The sequence below is a fragment of the Malania oleifera genome, chromosome 1 (assembly GCF_029873635.1).
Source record: "Malania oleifera isolate guangnan ecotype guangnan chromosome 1, ASM2987363v1, whole genome shotgun sequence".
Taxonomy (NCBI): Eukaryota; Viridiplantae; Streptophyta; class Magnoliopsida; order Santalales; family Ximeniaceae; genus Malania; species Malania oleifera.
Window position 1 is genome coordinate 1,385,109 of NC_080417.1, and position 22,322 is coordinate 1,407,430.

Sequence of the window (22,322 nt, forward strand, 5' to 3'; positions counted from 1 at the left end):
ATATAGTTTTAGTTTCTTTTTTTTTTTTTGTATCATTAATTAAAGAAAACCTTACTTTAGGGTGTTATCTAGGTTTTTTTTTTTTGAAAAATAATTTATACAATGAATCTTGTTATAATTTTGTATTGAGTTTATACCACAAATTTATTAAAAAGGCAAGACTAAATTATTAGGCTCAAAATATTTATTTTAAAATATAATATAAAGTTATTGACAAATTACTTTATCAATAGCTGGCTATAGGCACATGTATGTGACACACGATCCAAAAGAGTACTATTTTTAGTAATGGTGGAAATTATGAAGTTAACGAATGATTCAAAATTGATTTTTTTAGTGATGATGAAAATTATATAAGATACTTTTCTTCTCATGTATCGGTGTGTCTGTATTTTATATGTTAAACATTTGACAAATTGATCATATATTCATTAATATCAGATATATTAAAAAAGAGATTCCTTTCTAATGCATTTAGAATTTAGAAAACAGATATACAAAACAAGTAGAGAAGAAGTTCCCTTGTATAATTTTTTCTCACACACACACACACACACACACACACACACACACACACACATATATATATATATATATATATATATATATATTAAAAAGTAGTGAAAGTTATGGAGATAATGAAGAGTTATGCAACTATAGATAGAGTTTAAATTGGATTTTATTTTGTTATATTACTAATCTATTCATACTTTATAAATATTGTAATCAAATAACAACTTGTAAAAATGAATGTATTTTAAGAACGAAGAAAAAAAATAAAAATAAAATTAACTCTTCAATCAATCAATAATAGGTGTGAGTATTAAGGAAAATAAAATAAAAAATTAAAAAAACTAGGAAAATAAAATAATTTTTTTTAAAAAAATCATAATTTTATGTTAGGTTATTAAGAAAATTTTAAAATAAAAAGCTACAAATTCAAGGAATCAAAATTCAATTTTAATATCACTTATATTAAAATTCTCTTAATTTTTATATTAAAATAAAATTTTATTTTTAATAATATTTACTATAAAAATATAATAAAAGAGTAATCCAATGCACAAAGTTCTCGCGCATGTAGAATTAAATAAAGTAGCGTATCATGAGGGGTTTATAGTACACGATCTTATATTATATTTTTGTAAGAGACTATTTTCACACTGGCAATTACAACTTTGTCATCGCGCTTAGACTCCCATTCAATATAAAAAAATATTATAAAATAATAAAATAGTTTTTATTTTTCTTTCCTTTTATTTTCCTATCAACACTTATCTTAAAACTGTAAAAAAAAAAAATAAAAAAAATAAAAAATTTAAAAACTTTGAGACAATATTGTTATTTATCCAAAAAAAAAATAGCACAGAGTGGCAGAGATGGTAATTGAAGCGACATATGGGAGCCATTATGTAATAATTCCCCGCTAAAGTAGCGGCTTCGTCATCCAAGGGACAAGCATTTTGATTTTGTTACCCGCGGTAAGCATTGACCCACTGTGTTGCTAAAAGAATGCGAATATCACAGTCCAATCAAATTCCACCTGTGATTTAACTAGGTCATCCCGTGTGACTTAATCGTTGCTCGCACATAAAGAGAGAGATTCCTTGGTCCGCCACGTTGGTTGGTTAACCATACACATTACATTTTCAGGCTCACGGCGTACTCACGGCGCAATTTAGCACTCGTCGGAGGCTCGCACCGGCACCGCCTTTTTGTTTCGAGGCTTTTGGGGTTTGGAAATCGAAGGCGCAGAAGCTCCGTTGAAACCCTAATAAACACAGACGAAGTCGCCGGCAATTTTTGCTTCATTGTCGTCGGGTGAGCAATCCATTTCACTTGTTGCTATCTTCATAATTAAAAGATCAGTTCGATTATCGGAGCTAGATATGCGAAAGATTTCTGTTTCTTGGTTTGTCTTGGGTTCCGAGAAAACGAAATACTAAATTCAAGCATTTGGTTAGGATGAACTTTGGAACCCAAGGGTAGAGTCAAATTTATGTTCCTCTTCGTTTCATTTGCTTTTCTGCTCAACGAAACAGTGTTCTAGAGGTGTTAAATAGGACCTTCTCTGTTCCGATGTAATGGAGGTGCTTTCTGCAGGGGATACCACATTTACTTTTTTCTGGCCGGGAAAAATAATGCGACACTGTGTTCGGCAATCTTCTAGTTTCAGGTATAAACTTTACTTTCTCGACAACCTTATAATGTTTTCCCTTTTGGGTGTTCGATGTCACGTTGCCGAGAAGTATACCGGTGAACGTAGGAACATTCTTTTTCTCTATTTACAGCTTATGCTTCTGCTGCTTAGGGCTTTGCGCTGGCTACCTATACTAAAGGGCGTTGCACTGGCTGAAGCCTTTTTTTTGGTTTTTTCCCCAGCTTTAGATCTAAATGAAAAGCATTAAGCATTTGCCTGAGACTGTCTATAGTTCATTACGTTCTAGCATTATCCTGTCTGATCTGACGAGGGTTGTGGAAGAGCTGGTATTTAACAGTCTAGATGCTGGCGCGAGAAAGGTAATGAGTTTGTGCCATTTAAATATTTTCATCTTTTAGCATGGGAGATGTTGGAAATGCACAAATCAAATGCATAGTGGAACTGTGAGTTGAATGCTTTTATATGACTATTGTCTAACAAAGCAACAACCTTTTAAAGTATTTAAATGCACTTATTTTTTCATGGTTTCAATTATGTTGCTTGGTATTGAGGTGTTTTTAAGTGGTGGATTCTCTTAGTGAAAAGCATAGCTGCCTTACTCAATCATGGACTTTATCTGTATATTGCAATAACAAGCAAATTCAAACTTTTCAGAGGAAGCAGGGTTTCCATGAATCTCATTATGCTGTTGATAAGCCACTTTACGTAAAGAAATCAGCCCATATTTTACTGTTTGTACATCTATTTGTATAAATGTTAGAATTTGTAAGGGTAAATTCTGGAAAATTGCATTTGTCTGCCATTTCAGGTATCTATTTATATTGGCATTGGGACCTGCTATGTTAAAGTTGTGGACAATGGTGAGTAGTATTTTTCATCTCATGGTTAAAACCGTATGGAACACTAACTTTAAATGTGTATTCTGTTCCTTTTTGTGGATGTGCTTTCTGGATCTGGAATAAATCGTAACTTAAATGCTTATTCTGTTCCTTGTTTTTGTGTACGTGCTTACAGGATCTGGAATTACTAGGGACGGATTGGTGTTATTGGGAGAAAGATATGGTAAATGCGTTATAATTTATTTAGTTAGTATTTATTGAATTGTTACCAGCAGAGGCATATGAATCTCCATGTGTCTGTGTTTTAGCTGTGGCAGCACTAAGTAGTCTTCTTTCATTCTGATATCCTACCGTCAGTAACTATATAATTATGGGTGAAAAGAATTGCTGTTTTGTTGGAGCATAATAGAGACAACAACAACAATGAAGCTTTGATCTTAGTACATAAATCAGGCTATACGGATCCCTCTCTAGTTATCTGCCATGACACCCCATCTAGGGCAACAACCTTAAGAGTTGGAGGATCTTCAAATCCTTTCTTACTTTCTCAATCCAAGTTTTATTAAGCCTTCCTTACCCCTCCAGTGGCTCTAACTCAACTAAATCTTTGGTTCACATTGCAAGTGTCCAAACTATCTTAAACTATTTTAAATGCCTTTCTTATTTTGTTCAAGTACTACGCATAGTTTACTACAGTTGTTTTAAATTCTTATATTCTTCTTTTAATTTTAAAACTAGTCATTCATTTTAAAATCACCATGTGGCTGCCCTATTAATTTTTTCTTTTAATTCTAAAGGGTGTTTGACAATCACATGACACATTGGAATTTAATTGTAAAGGCATTTGATGATCACATGGCACATCAGGCGCACTTATCCATTTGAACTTTTTCCCAGTAATGATGGCCTTTGTTGTTGATATTTATTCTATGAAAACAGACTGATTTTTTTATGCCATTGTTTCTTGTCTTAATCTTTGTTCAACTATTATTATTATTATTTTTTGTATAAATAAATTCCACAATAATTATTATAATTCTAAGTTATGCTTATCTATAGTTGGAGCAACTATAAATGCAATAAATAAGAAATCTTCTAATGATCTGCTTTTAATTCCTGATAATTCATCCTGCCAGGTCTTGTTTGCGAGATAAAATGATAAAACATTCCATATTACTGGCACAATATCACGTGGATGGTTTTATATAGAATCCACGGCGGCTTAGGACCTGTTTGATATTACTTGTGTAATTGTGTTGTCATTTTATGTTTTGGTTACTAAACAGTTACAAACAGGAGTGGGCCCAAAGTGCTTGTTTTGTTGCATCTTGCCAAAAAAATAAAAAAAAAACTAATTAAAAAATGAAACATTCCACAAGTTGTGGGAACTTTTGAAAACCAAAGATGTGGTTTTCTCCACTGCACCATTGGCTCATTAACACTGCATATCTTTGTCATACTCCTGCCACTAAGCACATCACAGATATCCTCTCACTTTCTGCCACCACAGCATATCTCCACCATTGATCACCATCACAAATTGGTGCTGTCCACCTGTGATCTTGTTATTCTCATACTTTTCTACAATCCCTAAACTCACAGCCCATTTTCTGTTCATGTTGCATAGTGTTTATAGTGTAAATAAGATAAGAAATTTCTAGGTAAGTTATTTATTGCCTTTCATTGCTAACCCATCTGCCTAATTCACCATTTTCTCTTCAAATATTCTCTCCGAAAATCTCTCCAAATTTCAATTACTTTGACCCTTTGAAACTGCTTCTCAAATTCCATGAGCAAAACCTACTGGTTGTGTTTCTTGTCGACTGCAAATGCAGATCTTCACACAGGAGAGAGAGAGAGAGAGAGGATGTAGGATTTGGGGAATTAGGGTCCACTGGTGGACAACACCACAGAACTGATCCTTCAAAAAGGCAGAACCATTGTTTCCACCATGTGCCGGACACCTGCAAGACACTAACAGGCCTCCAACATTCGAACACTTATTTGTCAACCTTTTTCTTTTTAAAAAATTTCCGGACACATCTCCGACAGAAATCTTATATGGCTGACATGTGTAGGACAGAACGAACCTTATTAAGAAAATAAATTATTAAAAGATATTTTGCCAAAATTAAGCAAGCTTGTAATTTGCATTAATCACATTATAACCAAAACCAAAAAAAAGCAATTAGTGAATAGTTTGAAAATCGAACAGGCCATATTCATGGTCATTTTGTTGCAAATTTAATGTTATTTTGCTATAAGGACCATATTTGGAAAAATGTGTTATTAACATAATATATGCGTGTGTGTATGTGTGTGTGTGTGTGTTCTAAATCCTGTGCCCTTGGTGTGTTAGTGTTTTCAGTTTCTTAGATTTGGTGTCTCACCACATTGGACACATATCATCTTGGTCAGTGTCCATGCTTCATGGTTGGCCATTCAAATATTTAAAATAATGATGATGAGGAGGATAATATCAATGTGTATAATTTTATTTTTAAAATTTTTATTTCCATTTATTTCACGTGATATTTATAATCTCCAAAGGTTTGATCTCTAATCTAGTAACACAATCAAACAAGTTGCTTGTTTTTGGTTTTTATTTCCTATTTCTAGTTTTTAGGTTTTGTTTCATAATTTTTGACAATTATACCAAATAGCCCCTTAGATACGGAAGGCAGGAAAAGGTTTATATATCTGAAAGTATTTTACTTGAGTGAAGAAAGTTGGTTGAAACTTGAGAGAGAGGGACAGAGAGAGAGAGAGAGAGAGAGAGGGAGATCCCTCCAAGCTACTTCTGGTGGTTTTAAGTTATCTATTGATTAAACTATGTATTTAGGTAATTATAGATATTCAATTCTTGAATCTGACCAATGGATGGCACAATGAGATGCCAAATTAGTTGTAAAACTAACCACTGAATTAAGAACTCTTAAGTAGAGGTTATTCTGTAATTCAACTCAGTTAATCCTTAATTCCAAGTACTTGGGGTCAGCTACATGTATCCTTTTTGCCTTTCAATGGTGTGTGGAATCCTGTTTACACTTTTTTAGGTTGCTCAATATATAGTAATTAATTAAATCAAAGCCCAACCCTAATTATAGATTTTGAGAAATACATACAAATTTCACAATTTGGGTACACTTAAATTGATCTCGAAGCACTAAAATGGAAGGATTTGGGAACTCTTTTACATTGGGAGTCTACTCTATAACAATACTGTTGAGTTGTGACTGATATTCAAAAGTGGTTATCCACTTGAAATTTGTTAAAAGTGGGAGGTTTTGTGCAGAGGGCAAGGGGGTCCACCGGGCCCTTGAGCCCTCCATGTGCGAAACTCTCCCTGTCTACTTGAACCAAGTCCGTGGGGGTTTTGGGGTGGGGTGGCAAAGCCCCTTCATGGTACAGTACATTTGTTCCAGGGTGTAGTGTAATTGTGTTATCATATGAGGGTATTTTGCGGTTTTCACATGGGCTACATACACATATTGTAGCAAAGGGTTGAAACCTTAAGGTAGTTTTCATTTTATGATATAGTGGAAATTGTGTAGGGGCACCTTGGACGTAGACAAATTTCCGAACCACTTAAATTCATTGTTTTCCTTCTCTCTTTTTAATTTTCTCTATTTTTCATATTTGTTGTGTGCGCGCATAACTTTAGGACATGATTTCACAACAAAGACAAAGCAATATTGATGGAAAGTGTGTTTGAACATCCTATGGAATTTGAATGGCGCTCTTACAACTTTAATAGCATTTAAAATGGCAATTTTCATTTAAGAGAATGGAAGAGTCCACCATTCAACTGTATATTATGAGATTTTGAAGTTGTCTAGTAAATCATATGTAATTATTGGTTATGCTTGATATGTGAGCAGCAACGTCAAAGATTAACAGTTTGGATGATATGGATTCTGCTAGTGGAAGCTTTGGCTTTCGAGGCGAAGCACTCTGTTCCATTTCTGATGTTTCATTGCTAGAAATTGAAACCAAAGCTCATGGAAGGCCAAATGGTTTTCGCAAGGTCATGAAGGCATGGACAATTTTCTAATTTTCTAATTCACTATTCTACAAGCAATTTATATTTATGGTTATACGAGTTAGTGCATGTGCATTGCATGTGATATAATTGTTATAGCTATGTATCAATATTTAACTAAACTTAAGAGTACAATAATTTTTTGTAAATATAAAAATGAATAATGAATTTGAGGGTATAATAAAATGTAATAATCACAATTATTAAATTAAAAACATGTTTTGTTTGTGTGTGTGTGTGTGTGTGCGTCTCTCTCTCTCTGTGTAAAGACAACTATAACCCCTCCCCACTTAATGTCTTCCTTTTTATTATGCCAAAATAACATCTAAGTTTTATTTTAAAAATCGAATTAAAGGGACAACATGATCAAAAATACCATGTGTTATTAAGTATACAGTCAAATATTAACTTGCAATCTGAATATCCCAAGATCCAATACTACGGGAAGCATTTAAAAACTCATGGACAGCTCTATATTGTATTGGAGTTCCAATGGGCCCATAATTACAAAAAGGAAAAAAAGAAAAAGAAAAGAAAAAAGGGAAAAACGACACTGGGAAGCGTTTAAAGCCTCATGGACAGCTCTATATTGAATTGGAGTTCCAATGGGGCCCATAACTACAAAAAAGAGAAAAAAAAAAAGAAGAATAAAAAAACGGCACCATTTTATTTCTTATATTCCAGTAGAAATTGAAAATGAAAATAAACTCATCAAAGTTAATTTTGACACAGTTTGGGCTAAAAGACTCCCATTCAACAAAAAGGAAAAAAAATGCATGACTTTCATTACAAGATAAGAAAATCAGATAGAGGACAATGATTCTAGATTTTAGAAGGAATGTAGATTATCTCTATCACATGACAGATTGTATATGTTTTATATTTGACATGAAGTCAGCATCCTTTTCAATTTTAGAAAAATTTTCAGGTCTCTCTCTCTCTCCTATTGCAAAAGTAGTGTCTATAAGAGAGTGACATGCTACTTTCCTCTTTAGTTAGTCTAGTATACTGGAGCTATTTATAAACTTGGCAAGGCATTCCAAGAAATTTTCTATTATGAAATTTATTATCCTAATTAATATCAATTGAGTGACGAAGGTTATGATTAAAGAGTCGAAACTACTCAAGTGACGCCAGTGAAATTAAAAATAGAAACTTCAAAGATCAGAGTGTAAAATCATCAACCAATTTTTGTTCACAAGAAGACGACCATGAAAACCACATTATACATTTAGGAGTAGGAGAATTTGGTTGTTTGTGTTTGGCCATGGTTGACTTTTCTTAATTCTTCTCAGGGTTGCAAATGTTTGTATCTTGGAATAGATGATGATAAGCAAGATGCAGGCACAACAGGTAATACATGTTACAGATGATGAATTTATAATCATGTGATAGACTATTGAAGTGCTTGTTAAATTTGCTCATGCTCTGATTTAGGATCTCTTTCTTATTTTTGTCTACCTTTTGACGTACAGAACTTCTGTCAACAATGCTAGTACTGTTATAGAACTGCCAAAATTGTTAGTGTCATGTTATTTCTTTTATGATTAGCTTAATAATTTGTTATGCTATTTTTTTTCCCCTTTTGTACATTTCTTTTAGATTATATAGCTTTTAATAATTCAAGCCGTAAAGTCACCTCTTGCTGATATATATATATATATTTTCATTTATCTTTCTTTGTTGATTACCTTAAAAAACTATAATGTACCATGTAAGTTTTTGAGGAAAAACTTGGCTCCTTGCAGTTATTGTTCGTGATTTGTTTTACAACCAACCAGTTCGGAGAAAGCAAATGCAGTCCAGGTTCCTTCTTTTTGGAAACTCCTAATTTTCATTTAATATTGATAGACATTACTTAGATGCCTCGATGGAAATAATTTTCATCTTTGCTACATTTTCAACATTGAATTAATGTTGGGATTTAACTTGATTGAAAGCCCTAAGAAGATCCTGCACTCGGTCAAGAAATGTGTTCTTCAAATTGCCCTAGTGCACTCAATGGTGTCCTTTAAAGTTGTCGACATTGAAAGGTTTTGCCTGGTTACATGTACAAAATACTGCTTATATGTTATTATGCATGGTCTTTTAATTTTTTATGCTATCTAATTGCAGTGAAGATGATTTGCTGGGCACACAGCCCTCCCCTTCTCCTTTGACACTCTTGACAAGTGTTTTTGGGATTGAGGTCTCAAGTTCATTACATGAAGTAAACCTTAGTGGTGGTGCATTAAAACTTTCTGGATATGTTTCTGGTCCCTCCAGTACTTCTTCTGTGAAGGTCGGATGACTCTTATTCCCAATGCAACTATTTAATCATATGCTGTCTTTACTGTGTTTCTAATTAAAGGATTCTGGCTATTTCAGGGCTTTCAATATGTCTGTATCCATGTTAAAATTATACAATGTTTTTCTTGGAGTGAGTGAGTTGGGGTTGGAGTGGATTAAGTATTCTGTGCTGTTGGGTTTTGACCTTCACATCTGTAGACATCAACTCCCAGTTCGTTCGCCAAGGTCCAATTCATAAACTGTTGAATCAGTTGGCCAGCAGGTTCAACTCTCTGGATCCATTGAAGTCTAACATTTGGGCTCAAAATATGAAGAGGAGTAGGTTCCAAGTGTCTCCAATCTATATTTTGAACTTAAGTTGCCCTCGATCTAGCTATGATTTGAGTTTTGATCCATTGAAGACATCTGTTGAATTTAAGGTAGTTTTCCTTTATGAAGTATGAATTATGATTTAACCTTGTGATGATTGATTGCATGAATTTTTGTTGCACATTAAGCATAAGCTTTGTCTTGCATCAATCTCAATTCCTCGAGTGGCTAAATGCTTACTGTTAGATTACCACTTTACCTGAAAGCTTAAGCTGTTAGGTTGTGGGCCAACAATGCATATCAAGCTTTAACACACCCCTGCACATGCAGTCTGACAGCACATGGATAGATAAACAAGCAATAAATAACGCCCATTACAGGGAATAAAATAATTTTCACCACACAACAAACACGGGCAACAACACTAGAACCTAGGACGTCCTGGTAACCAGCTCTAATACCATGTTAAGATTACCACTTTACCTAAAATTTTAAGCTTGTTATATTGTGGGCCAACAATGTATATCAATCTTTAACACGTTCTAATGAATGAACCTTCTCTATTCCTTTTTGTAATCATTTTTTGAAGATGTTTGGAGAGTAACTTTAGCTGGATCCAGGATTATCAAAATGCTTATGCACAAAAGTATAGGTATTTGTTTATTTTTGCTTCTTGTCTTATAGTCATTACTCACTGAAGTTTTATTCGGTTGAGTGAGTCTATCCATGAATGAAGTGGTTTTCGCTGGATGGCATTGTGTATTTTGATAAATTTCAGGAGCAGACTTTGCTAAACATGAAAGACCCAAGTTTGGCACTCAAATTTGTTTTGACTCTTAACATAATCATGTGTGAAGTGAGCCATTCATAATGACATTCTGGTGATATTCACAAGAAGCTCACAGCTATTTCCTTCAACTAGAAGATAATAGTTTTCACAATGTCTTTCTGGCATTTATCTAAGTCCCATTCATTTATCTCATGCTATGTTATATATCACTTTTTGCCGTTATTGATTGTTTTTGCTTGGACATCACATCACTTAAGGATTTGGAATCTGTAGCTTTCTATTTAAAAACCACCGAGTCATTTGGGATTTTCTGGGTGCCTTTTCAGGATTGGGGCCCAATACTAAACTTCATCGAAAAGGCTATTACAAATCTTTGGAATGAAAATCTAGCTCATGGTATGCTCATGAAACAGAATATTGCTGGTCACAATCATGATTTTGATGTAATAACTTCTTAAACTGGTCTTAACTTCTTAGATACCTCTAGGAACATCCTGTATTCAAGTTGCTGATACTTCAAAAAGTGATGAAATGTGCAAGGAAGGTGACAACATTATAAAAGAAGAAGGTAACAGTCTACCATTGCTAAAATTTAACATCCTCTTTGATGTTGGATTGTCAACTTTTATCTCATAATTTTGATATTGATCTTAACCTTATGTTTGGGAGTGTATTTGGAGCCTTGAATTTGGAATTGGTGTGGATTTGGACTAAATTCCATACAAAATTGTATTGAGTTTTGTACAAATCCGCACATATCCAAATCTGAAGTTTCCAAATCTGTGATCCCAAACACATTGTGGTATCTCATTTTTTTACCCACATTTACTAAAAATTTAATTGCTATTCATATAACTTGCTTTGTATGCTGCAGAACAAAAAAATTTTCTATTGAGACTTTTCTTAGCCCATGTCTGTCCGATTGTTGAGACAGTTTTTTATGCAGATCTGTTGGCAAATTCTGAAGTTGCAATAGAGAGATGCAAAGTCCAAAATCTTCAGAGCCTTCTTGAGCTTCCCTCTGATTCTATGGAGTTTCTAACTGAAGAAAGTGATCATATGTCTCACTGGAAAGATGACAGAATTTTTTTTCAAAAATCACAGAGAAATCCTGCAGAATTAAAAGGCCAACAAACTGAGATGGGATTTGTACATCAAACTGACTGTTCTTTCCAATTTATGGATAGTTATGTTGCCAAATGCGTGCCACCTGCTAGACAAGAGAGTGACAACCACTTATGGACACCTGATAACAATTCTCTCTCTTCCAAAGATAATTTCTTCAAAAAGGACTATGCTGCTACAGAAAGATCCAGTGGACATGTGGAGGAAAATATTTTTGATTCAAGGAGGACTGAATTTCATAAACTTGATGCTAACATGAGCAATACATCAACCCGGAGCATATTGTCTTGTGATAGTTTTGAATTTGGCAATGAGTTTGATGGGGCCAGTAAGGATATTAGGAAACCCTTTCTGCAGAATTGCTCTTCCCTAGGTAGCCTGCCAAATGATGAGACATTGTTTTTGATGGATAAAGGATTTGATTATAATATTGAGGGATTTATGACCAAACGAAGGCGGATTGACCCTGCTGAAAACTTTGCTGTTGTAGAAGCTGATGGTGGCAACAAGAGATTTTTTGAGTCCTTGCCAGAGATTCCTTGGCGAGATGATGCAACAAGTGCACTGCCCTCTTCCGGAATCATAACAAAATGTGACATACATACAGATGTGGATTCTTTTTCAAGAGATTCTTTAAGGTCATTCTTGCTTAATGGAGATCGCTTTGTTGGTGGGAATGATTTTCCACCCACTTCAGTCTCGCAAACTATAAATTGTGGCTCAGACACCCAGACTGATTCTGAATGGTCTTCTTTTTCTCTTTCCTCAGATCTCTTATATGGGACCACGTCATGGAATGATGAAGATTTCACACATGAAAATGCATGTAAAAGGAGTTCTAAATCTAGTAGAAGTACTAGTTATGGGCATTTTGTGGATATGGAACAAGACTGCGTTCCAAGTAGTGATTTTAAGCCGACTATAGACATTGAAGAAAACTGCTTCTCGATCTGCAGAAACACTAGATTAGATTTGAAGGGCTTTGTGGGTCCCAGGAGAGAGAGTGGGGAATTTCTCAAGCCATACAATCTTGATGATATGTTCTGTCCTAGTTGGCTTGATGTATTGACGAACAAAGCAGACTGGTTATGTTTAAACTCACATGGTTCAGGTAAAATGGAAAATTGTGCGGTGCCGTCGCACCACAGTCCCTCATTCATGTATATTGATGATGATAAAAATCAGAGAGGTCAGCAGAGATACCAAGATTGTCCTCGAAATTATGTTCCTAAAGAAAGAGTAAGAAGAAGCCATTCGGCCCCTCCATTTTACAGAGGCAAGAAGAGGTTCATTGCCCTAAATAGTCATTGGCCAATGAAAGCTGAAAGGGCCAATACCAAAACTTTACCAGGTGGTGTTATCTAATCTTGCACTGCATGATGTTTAAGTGTGGCCTGCAAAACTAACATAATGTGATTGAATTTTGTGCAGAAGCTAGTCAGTTGAAGCACTGTCAACAAATTTCTGGCACACACTCATGCATCAAGCCAAGTCTTGCTGCGGATTATTTGTTCCATGCTAGGTAACAGTTATTTTATCCTTCATAAGTATTTAGAATGCTGTACTAGATTTATAGGTTGGATATGTATGTCAGTAGCATTTACCCTGGTTTTGTTTTCAGACCGGATACAATGAAAATTCAGAACTTTACATCAGATTTGAATGAGAGTGAAGGGAGTGAAAAGTTCATCAAGTCCCATTGTCACCGTAGTTGCCTTATCAATTTCGATAAAGGTACCGTGGCAGCTTTATTTAGAATAAAGTTTGGTGTGATGATTGGAAATGGAAATGGTGTTTATTGAGTTTTTGCAGGAGGAGCTCCATCTTGTTTTTCTTTTTACTTATGCAAGTTTTGAGGATTTGAGCTTGGCATTACATTCACCAACTGTTGATTTAGGATTTTCTAGACCTAGAATAGTAATTTATATTATATGTACTTATGTAGTAAAATTAATGAACTAACCACAAAGAATGGCTTTCGAGTTCTCCTTGTTAATTCAAAATTCTGTCTAGCCAAAATTTCATTCATCATTCCCAAAAGAATGACAATATAACACACTTCTCTATTCTGATTCTATATACATCATCTTACAGACTCTACCTCAATCAGAACTCAAGATTCAACAAATTCTGGAGTTAAATGGCAATTCAGCGACCAACCTACTGCAGTGAGTGCTTTACCAAATTTTGGGTGGTTTTTTCTTCACAGATGAGTCAGTCTCTGCTTTAAGTGTGCATAAGGTGTAGTTTTTACATTCACTCAATTAGTAATTCTCATTTTTTCCCCCCTTTTGCTTTGCAGAGTGGGGATAAATCACAGTATGTGCGTGATCAATGTGGTATACTTGATATCTCTTCTGGGATCTTGCACCTTGCTCATGATTCCTTAATTCCTGAAGCTATTAGTAAGAAATGCCTTGAGAATGCCAAAGTTCTCCAACAAGTTGATAAGAAATTCATCCCAATTGTGGCTGATGAAACACTTGCAATTATTGACCAGGTGCGCTGCTACTTTTCTTTGATGGTTGGATATTCTAGGAATTATGAGTCCAGATTTTTTAGATATTTGACGAATACAATTGAGAAGTTTCAGTTGTATTTAATAGACAGTATTTGCCTCAGTATGCATGGGTGCCTTTATATAAAAAGGAGAGAGTTTTCTTTCCCTGGTGGTTTGGTGGGGGTGGGGGTAGAGTGTGGAGAGAGGCCTGGCCAGCACTCCTCAAGCTCTTGTTGTATATATAACTTCGCCATTTGTCATTTTTACAGCATGCTGCGGACGAGAGGATTCGACTGGAAGAATTGCGTCAGAAGGTAAAAGCATTTCTATCGTCCAAACTTGTGAAGTCATAAGACTCGTTACATGGCTTAAAAGGCCAACTGTATTTGTAGGTTCTATCTGGAGAAGAAAAGACAATTACCTATTTGGATGCTGAGCAAGAGCTGGTATGTTTTCTTTGATGTTACATGAGGTTCTTTCCGTGGTGCTGTTGGTAGCTTGAAGTCTTATATGAACATGTGGAATTCTCTAGTTCTCCCTTATTTATATCATTCCTAAACGTGTAAGCACAGGTCTTGCCTGAGATTGGGTATCAGCTATTGCACAACTATGCTGAACAGATAAAGAAGTGGGGTTGGATTTGCAACATTCATTCTCAGAATTCAAGGTCATTTAAAAAGTAATTTCTTTGCTGCTATCCAGAAAACCCTCTCTATATTTTTCATGTAATTAAGAGACATGGGTGCTGGTAACCGAAATGACAACCTAGAAAGAAAGGGTGAATTTGAGTTGCAGTCTAAGGTTTTGCTGAAACTTTCATGAACAGAATATTGGACTGTTTGGCATAGGACAGCTGGAAATTTTCTTTTTTCCCTTTTTGATGTTTATGCCTTTGTCTGTCTTGGTCAGTTTTTTTTTTTTTTTGGGGGGGTGGGGGGGTGGGCATGCACCCCTGTCAGCCTATTTTATCATTTACTTTTGGTGCACTAAACATTGGAAGCAACTCTTAACCCATGAAACAAACGGTTAAATGGCTAAATTGCTTAGCCAAGCCTAGCCACCCAATAGCCAAAATAGTGAATAACATGCATCTTACTCATGTCTGAAACTATCAAAATGCTGAATGGGAGTGTGTGTGTGTTAAATACTTAAATTGTTTTTAATTCTATTATTTTAGGATTCATCTAGTTGACACTAATTGTTTTCATCTGAGTGTGTAAATTTTGTTGTTTTTATAATCTAACCTCTTCTTCTACAGGGACCTGACTCTCCTCCAGGGGCAGCCAACTGTTATCACACTTCTTGCAGTAAAGCCTTATGACCCCTTATTTGCCGTTGAAAGTTCCTTCTCCCCCCACTCCGCACCATTTGCTTATCTTGATCATATTTTCATGTTATTTATGCTTTATAGATTGTGGTAAAGTGTCAATTTGGTTTTTTTTTCTTTGGAAAAATATCCAAAATGGAGATAGCCCACTTGACTTTATCCAGAGATCTCCTGCTCTCTATGTTTTATGTTAAAAGTCGAAGTCAGACAGCCATTCTGTGAAATTTATTGCAAGTTTTATTTTACTTTTAATGGTGAATGCAGGTTTTCATTTATGTGTTGAATTTCTTTCTTTTTGTGGTTGTGGACGTAATTCATCTAATCCTTTTCATTATAATAAATGCAGGTACCTTGTATTTTAGGCGTCAATTTATCTGATGTTGATCTTCTAGAATTTCTTCAGCAGGTAATTGTACATGGATTTGGTACTGGCCTAATATTTGTTGGAATCGTAGTTGTCTTAACGCTTGACTTGTCTGTTAAAATCATCTTTATTTTAGGTGTCATTATAGGAATAGTTGACTCCTTTGGTTGGCAGAATAGCTATTTCTTGGAATAAGATATAATATAATGAAAATTTTAGGAATGTTGGTAATAGCTATTCCTTATATGTTTCTTATTATTTGATTCAACATGTAATAAGCAGTAGACATTCTCATAATGAAATTTGGAAATAGTTATTTTTTGTCTATTCCTTGTTATGAATGCATAAAATATTTCATTTTATTATTTGCTTTATGTTATTGACATTTTTTTTCATAAAACTAATTGTAACTAACCTATTTTAACTAATCTATTCATAAGAATAGATATTATGTGAATCAAAAAATAGGGATAGCGTCTTTCTGATTCCGGTTTGTATTGCATTTTGTAGCTTTCTGACACTGATGGATCATCAACAATGCCACCATCTATTCTTCGAGTCCTCAATTTAAAGGCATGCAGAGGTATAATGTCTGAAATCCGATAAGCAAATCAAAGCACATTTTAATGATTGAAGCGCATTATTTGATTACATGACCTTTGTTAAGATTTGATTAAAAATGAATGACCTAACTTGAAAATAGGTTTCTCCCTCTATTTATAATACAAATTTAAACACGTTCTAATGATAATAATACCCTTACTAACTCTCACCAATTAACATACTAACACACTCAGTAATAATAATACTCATAAGCTCCTAGTTTGTTACAAATGAATCTAACATGAGCACACCCCCCCCCCCCCCCAAAAAAACGCTGCGGCAATCAATTTCAATGTACTTTGTTCACTCATGAAAGACCGGGTTGGAGGCAATATGAAGAGTAACTTGATTATCACACATCAACTTCATAGGCTGCGAATGTGGAAAACCCAATTCTTCCAACATGTTCTTCAACCAGACAAGTTCACAGGTAGTGTGAGCCATAACTCTATATTCTGATTCAACACTTGACCTTGTCACCACAGTTTGTTTCTTACTTTTCTAAGAAACTAAATTACCACTAACCAAGATACAGTACTTGGTGGTGGATCTCCGATCGGAAAGCCCAATCTGCATTTGTATATCCATGGATATATGTGCGACCCTGATCACAATATAAAAGACCTCTCCTAGGTACATCTTTGAGATATCCCAAGATGTGAATTACTGCATTCCAATGATTTGTCCTCAGAGAATCTAGAAATTGACTCACAACACTTGTTGCAATAGATATATCTGATTAAGTAACTGTGAGATAATTCAACTTTCCAACAAGTCTACGATATTGTCCAAGATTAGGTAGCAAATCACCCATATTCGACATTAACTTGCTGTTAGGATCCACGGGTGTATCAACCGGTTTAGATTCCAATAAGCCAGTTTCATGTAATAGATCAAGAACATACTTTCTTTGTGACGCAACAGTTTCGATACGAGACCTTGATACTTCTATACCCTAGAAGTAGAAAAACGGTCCCAAATATTTGTTCTAAAACTTAGTATGTAGAAAAAGTTTGAGACTTCGAAGACCATTATCATCATCACTTGAAATAATAATATCATCCACGTAAACAATAAGAAGGATCCTACCCGATGAAGTATGACGATGAAACACAGAATGATCCACAACATACTGTCGAAGACCAAACTCAAGTACTACAACATTGAAACAATCAAACCATGCTCTGAGAGACTGTTTTAAACTATATAAATCCTTCTTGAGCTGATACAATAAGCTTGACTCCCTCGAAGCAACAAACCCAGGTGGTTGCTCCATATAAACCTCCGTCTCAAGATCACCATGCAAGAAGACATTTTTTATTTCTAACTAATGCAAAGGCTAGTGACAAATAGTAGCGAAGGATATAAATAGGCATATTGATGTAAGTTTGGCAACCAAATTAAAAGTATCAGAATAATCCAAACCATACACTTGAGTGTATCACTTAGTAACAAGACGAGCCACAAAATCGTTAGGGTTGACTTTCACAGTGTAAACCCAACGACAACCAACCATAGGCCTGTCAGGAGGAAGAGGTACCAAGTCCCAAGTACCATTGTCATGTGAAAAATTCACCTCGTTGGCCATAGCCTCCCTCCATCTTGAATGGGCTAAGGCTTTTGAAACAGATTTAGGAAGGGTAGTAGATGATAGAGGCGTGACAAAACAATAATAAGCGGGTGATAAGGAGTCATAAGAAACATAGTTGGAAATAGGGTGTTGAGTACATGTGCCTTTACCTTTCCGAACAGCAATAGGAGGATCAACATTGTGAGAAGTATGATCATTAGATGAGGAAACCAAAGGCGTGGTAGTAGAAGCTAGAGGGGACTCTCTTCCTTGGAGCCGCCGTCGTGAATATACCTGCAAATTAGGATGATCAAGGTGATGAGAAGGACTCGAACTATATGGAGACTTAGATGGTTGGTTGGGTAAGGACAACAACATAGAATCTGGAAGATTAGGCTAAGGAAGAGACTTATTGAGCTAAAAAATGCTCAGTGATTGGGTGTAGTAAGGTGTAGACTCAAAGAAGGTAACATCGGCCGAAATAAAGAAGTGATGCAGCACATGACTATAACAACGATATCCCTTTTGAGTATACGAGCAGCTTAGAAAGACACATTTTATAGCACGAGGATCCAACTTATCCACCCTAGGAGTTAGTTGATGAACAAAGGACACGTGCCCAAATATACGTGGAGGAAGAGAAAATAAAGGTGAATTAGGAAAGAGAATGGAGTAGGGAATTTTATCACTAAGAACAAAGGATGACATTTTGTTGATTCGATAACAAGCAATAAGTACATCATCACTTCAAAACATTTTACGTACATACATTTGATAAAGTGCGAGTCATTTCAAGAAGTCTATATTTTCACTTTGCAATCTCATTTTGTTGAGTGTGGGCATAGGATGATTGATGAACAATACCAAATTGAGTCATATAAGTAGTGAATTGTGCTTGGAAAACTCTTTAGCATTATCACTTCGAAGTATTTGAACTAGCAAACCAAATTGAGTCTTTATTTTTTTTAAAAAGGCATAGAATACATGAAATAACTCAGAACAATCTTTTATTAAATATAACCAACTCATTCTTGAATAATCATCCACAAAGGTTACAAAGTACCGGAAACGCAACTTGGACACGACCCTACTAGGACCCTATACATTTGAATGAACTAACATAAAAGGTCTTGCAACACGTTTATTGACCTGGGAAGTGAAAGAAATGCGATGGTTCTTTCCCAACCGACAAGATTGACAATCAAGACTAGACACAGAACTCAAACTAGGAACAAGACATTTTAACTTTTCTAATGAAGGATAACCCAAGCGACAATGAATTTGGAAAGGTGTGACAACAGTAGTGCAGGTGGTAGAAGGAGATAGCAGCTCAAAGTGATAAGAGTCCCGCCAATTTGACGCCCTCTGCCAATCGTCTTTGTCTTCAAATCCAGAATAGCCACAAAATTAGGGAAAAATGTGACTAAACAATTTATGGATTTAGTAATTTTGCTAATGGACATAAGATTGAAAGGAAATTTGGGAATATATAAAATCAAAGGAAGAGAAATAGAAGAAGTGGGATTTACAGTCCAAATTTCTTTGATTGCAGTAGTGGATCCATCTGCAAGAGTAACACAAGGTAAATTTGCAAGATATTGAAGAGTGGAGAAAAAGGTAGGTATACTTGTGATATGATTAGTAGCAGTGGAGTCTATGACCCAAGGACTAGGACAAGAAGTATTGGATGACATGCATATTGCGTGCTTACTGGATTGGGCAAGAAAGGCAATGGGAAGAGAAGCTCGTTGTGACGCTTGATACTGCTAAAACTTGGAATACTCTTCCTCTGACATAGAGATAGTGCGTTGCCCCCACTTGACCCCAAAGGTGAGGATTCGGTGGTGGCTGCATTGGTTGCCTTCAAAGGTGTGAAGTCAGTGGTGGATGCATTGACAACATGTGAAGGTTTGTCATGAAAATCCCAACATTGCTTAATGCCACATGATTATTACGTCCGCAATGAGTGCGCTTGCGAGGAGTACCCTTGCCTTGTCTGTCTTTACCACTATGACTACTTGAACCACTGCGATAACTTTTGCGGTTGTTTGGTAGAGAACTAGAATCATTCTTTGTAGCAAAGATTGTCCTCTCAGAGCCAGATGCAAGAACAGAAGAATGTGTGCTAAAGGAAGCACGAAGGACACAAGAATAAACATCAGCAAATGATGGGAGCTCCGCACTATTGAGTATTTGGGACCGAACTGCCTCAAACTCAAGTCTCAAGCCTACTAGAACATAGAGAACTATCATCTGCTCCCTTTGCTTTTGCATCTCACGAACATCGGCAGTTATAGGTTGCATGACGCTAAGCTTCACATGAATACACTTCATCTCTCCAAAATAATCTACAATGCTCCCACCTCCTTGTAACTACTCCTAGGATAAATCATACATACGTGTAATGTTACTAGAGTAAAGAAGTTTGACATAATCCCAAATCTCTTTGCACGTATCTAGATGCATACACATTCGTGCGATCTATGGCTCCATCGAATTCCATAAAAGGGAAACAATCAAGGCATCTTCTTGAACCCACACGTCTTTTCTCCTCATCAAAAGACTCAGATTGGAGCAAGCGGTCAAATTTCCCTATTCCTACTAAATAAAATTCGAATAGCTTTAGACCATTAACATAGTTCTTTCCATGCAACTTTTGGGTCATTTGCGGCAGCAATGTAGGAAACAAATTTTTGGGATTAATAGATTCCATCCCAACACTCACAAATCAGCAATCACACCAAAAACAAGAACAAGCAAAACTAATCGGGACACCAAAAACAAGAACAATCAAAACTAATCGGGACAATCACAGACTATGTGAAGCATGGACACAACGATGGATGAGGTGAACAACTCACCGATGGTTATAGTGCTGCCACAGCACTCAAAAACAGCAACCACACCAAAAACAAGAAGAGCAATCAGTAATCGGAACAATCGCAAACCATGTGAAGCATCGACACAACCACAAACAAGGTGAACAACTCACCGATGGATATAGCATTGCCACAGCCTCACAACTGAACGTACGAACGCTGCTACGACTCCAAAAAACTCACGAGGAAGCCTTGACAAACCCTAAACAGAAATTAACAGAATACGGCGAGTACATGGTCGAAAAAGGTTGAATTTTTGAGCAAAAAGTTGGCCTAACAGCTTGATAATATAGTCTAAAGAAGGAATCAGAGCATGGTAGAAGAAAAAAAGAAGTGGCTAGAACTGCTCTCATGTGCCGGAGTGTGGGGGCGCATGGAGGGGCCCTTAGACGATGGGATTTTGTGGGGTGGGTCATCGGTGGGGTCTGATTATGGTTATATGGTTGGTTTTGTGATTTAGTATGGGATGGAGATGGATTAGGGAAGAACAGCCGCGGGAATTGTGTTTTTTGGCGACGGCTGAGAGAAATAGGACTTAGATAGGATCATGCTCTGATACCATGTTAAGATTTGATTAAAAATGAATGACCTAACTTGAAGATAGATCTCTTCCTCTATTTATAATACAAATTTAAATACATTCTAAGGACAATAATAGCGTTAGTAACTCACTAATTAACATACTAACATAATAATAATAATACTTAAAGACATATATGACCCTTTTCTATGAATGACCAAAATATCTGCAAATAACAGTGTTATTTGTAAGCTGCAGGATTGCTTTCTTTCTTGCTTATGAAGAACAACTCCTTATCCACCCATGCTTGATTTCTGATCAATTTTCATCTCAAACTCTCCTCTCTCCCTCGCCCTCTCTCTCTATCACACCCCAATTGAAGTTCATATGTAAGAAAATGCTTCTCTTTCTTTTACCACATTTCTAATTTTGTTTGTTGGTTTGTTTTCGGGTTTTAGGTGCTATAATGTTTGGCGATGCTTTGCTTCCTTCAGAATGCTCCCTCCTTCTTGATGAACTGAAGCGGACCTCACTGTGCTTCCAGGTGAGTTAATCATATGTTAATATTTCATGAACATTTCAGTGAAGAAAATGTATCAAATAATTTCCTAAGCTGCCTTTATGACCTGATGTGTTTGTTCTGCAGTGTGCTCACGGGCGACCCACAACTGCCCCTCTTGTCAACTTGGAGGCCTTGCACAAAGAGATAGCCAAGCTTGGAAGTAATGTGGGTTCAAGTGAGCCTTGGCATGGGTTACAGCAGCATCCTCCAAGTCTTAAACGCGCAGCCCAGCGCTTAAAAATGTCTCGAGGTCAGCATTGATGAGAAACCGAGGTTGCAGACCCAGAGTCATTGTGGTTTCTTTTTCCTAAAGAAGTCAAATTCATTCTTTCATTGTATTAATGAGCAACATTGCCTAAAAATTTGTAAAGATGTACATTTGCATTTGAATCATGAGTGTATATTTGTCTAGCTTGGTGCAAAACTGCATCACTTTCTTTCA

At 35.8% G+C, this 22,322-nt stretch overlaps 1 protein-coding gene across 6 annotated transcripts; it reads left to right on the plus strand.

Annotated features, from left to right (window-relative positions):
* Positions 1-1,646: 1,646 nt before the first annotated feature.
* On the plus strand, positions 1,647-22,322 carry LOC131151560 (DNA mismatch repair protein MLH3). Of its 6 annotated transcripts, none has more exons than XM_058102802.1 (28): positions 1,647-1,821; positions 2,104-2,176; positions 2,383-2,520; positions 2,816-2,866; positions 2,970-3,021; positions 3,176-3,223; positions 6,882-7,036; positions 8,338-8,395; positions 8,791-8,848; positions 8,983-9,075; positions 9,158-9,323; positions 9,410-9,425; positions 9,530-9,750; positions 10,757-10,826; positions 10,918-10,998; positions 11,377-12,909; positions 12,987-13,077; positions 13,177-13,289; positions 13,650-13,723; positions 13,858-14,055; positions 14,325-14,369; positions 14,448-14,501; positions 14,628-14,734; positions 15,314-15,362; positions 15,729-15,788; positions 16,257-16,329; positions 21,777-21,862; positions 21,965-22,322. In XM_058102802.1, exons 3-28 carry the CDS (start codon positions 2,395-2,397, stop codon positions 22,139-22,141), a joined length of 3,855 nt encoding a protein of 1,284 aa, XP_057958785.1. In that variant the 5' UTR covers positions 1,647-1,821; positions 2,104-2,176; positions 2,383-2,394; the 3' UTR covers positions 22,142-22,322. The 6 variants fall into 6 exon arrangements, 4 of the variants coding, with proteins under 4 accessions (XP_057958785.1, XP_057958798.1, XP_057958791.1 ...); XM_058102815.1 differs by having other exon boundaries at positions 14,628-14,722; XM_058102808.1 differs by having other exon boundaries at positions 11,377-12,906.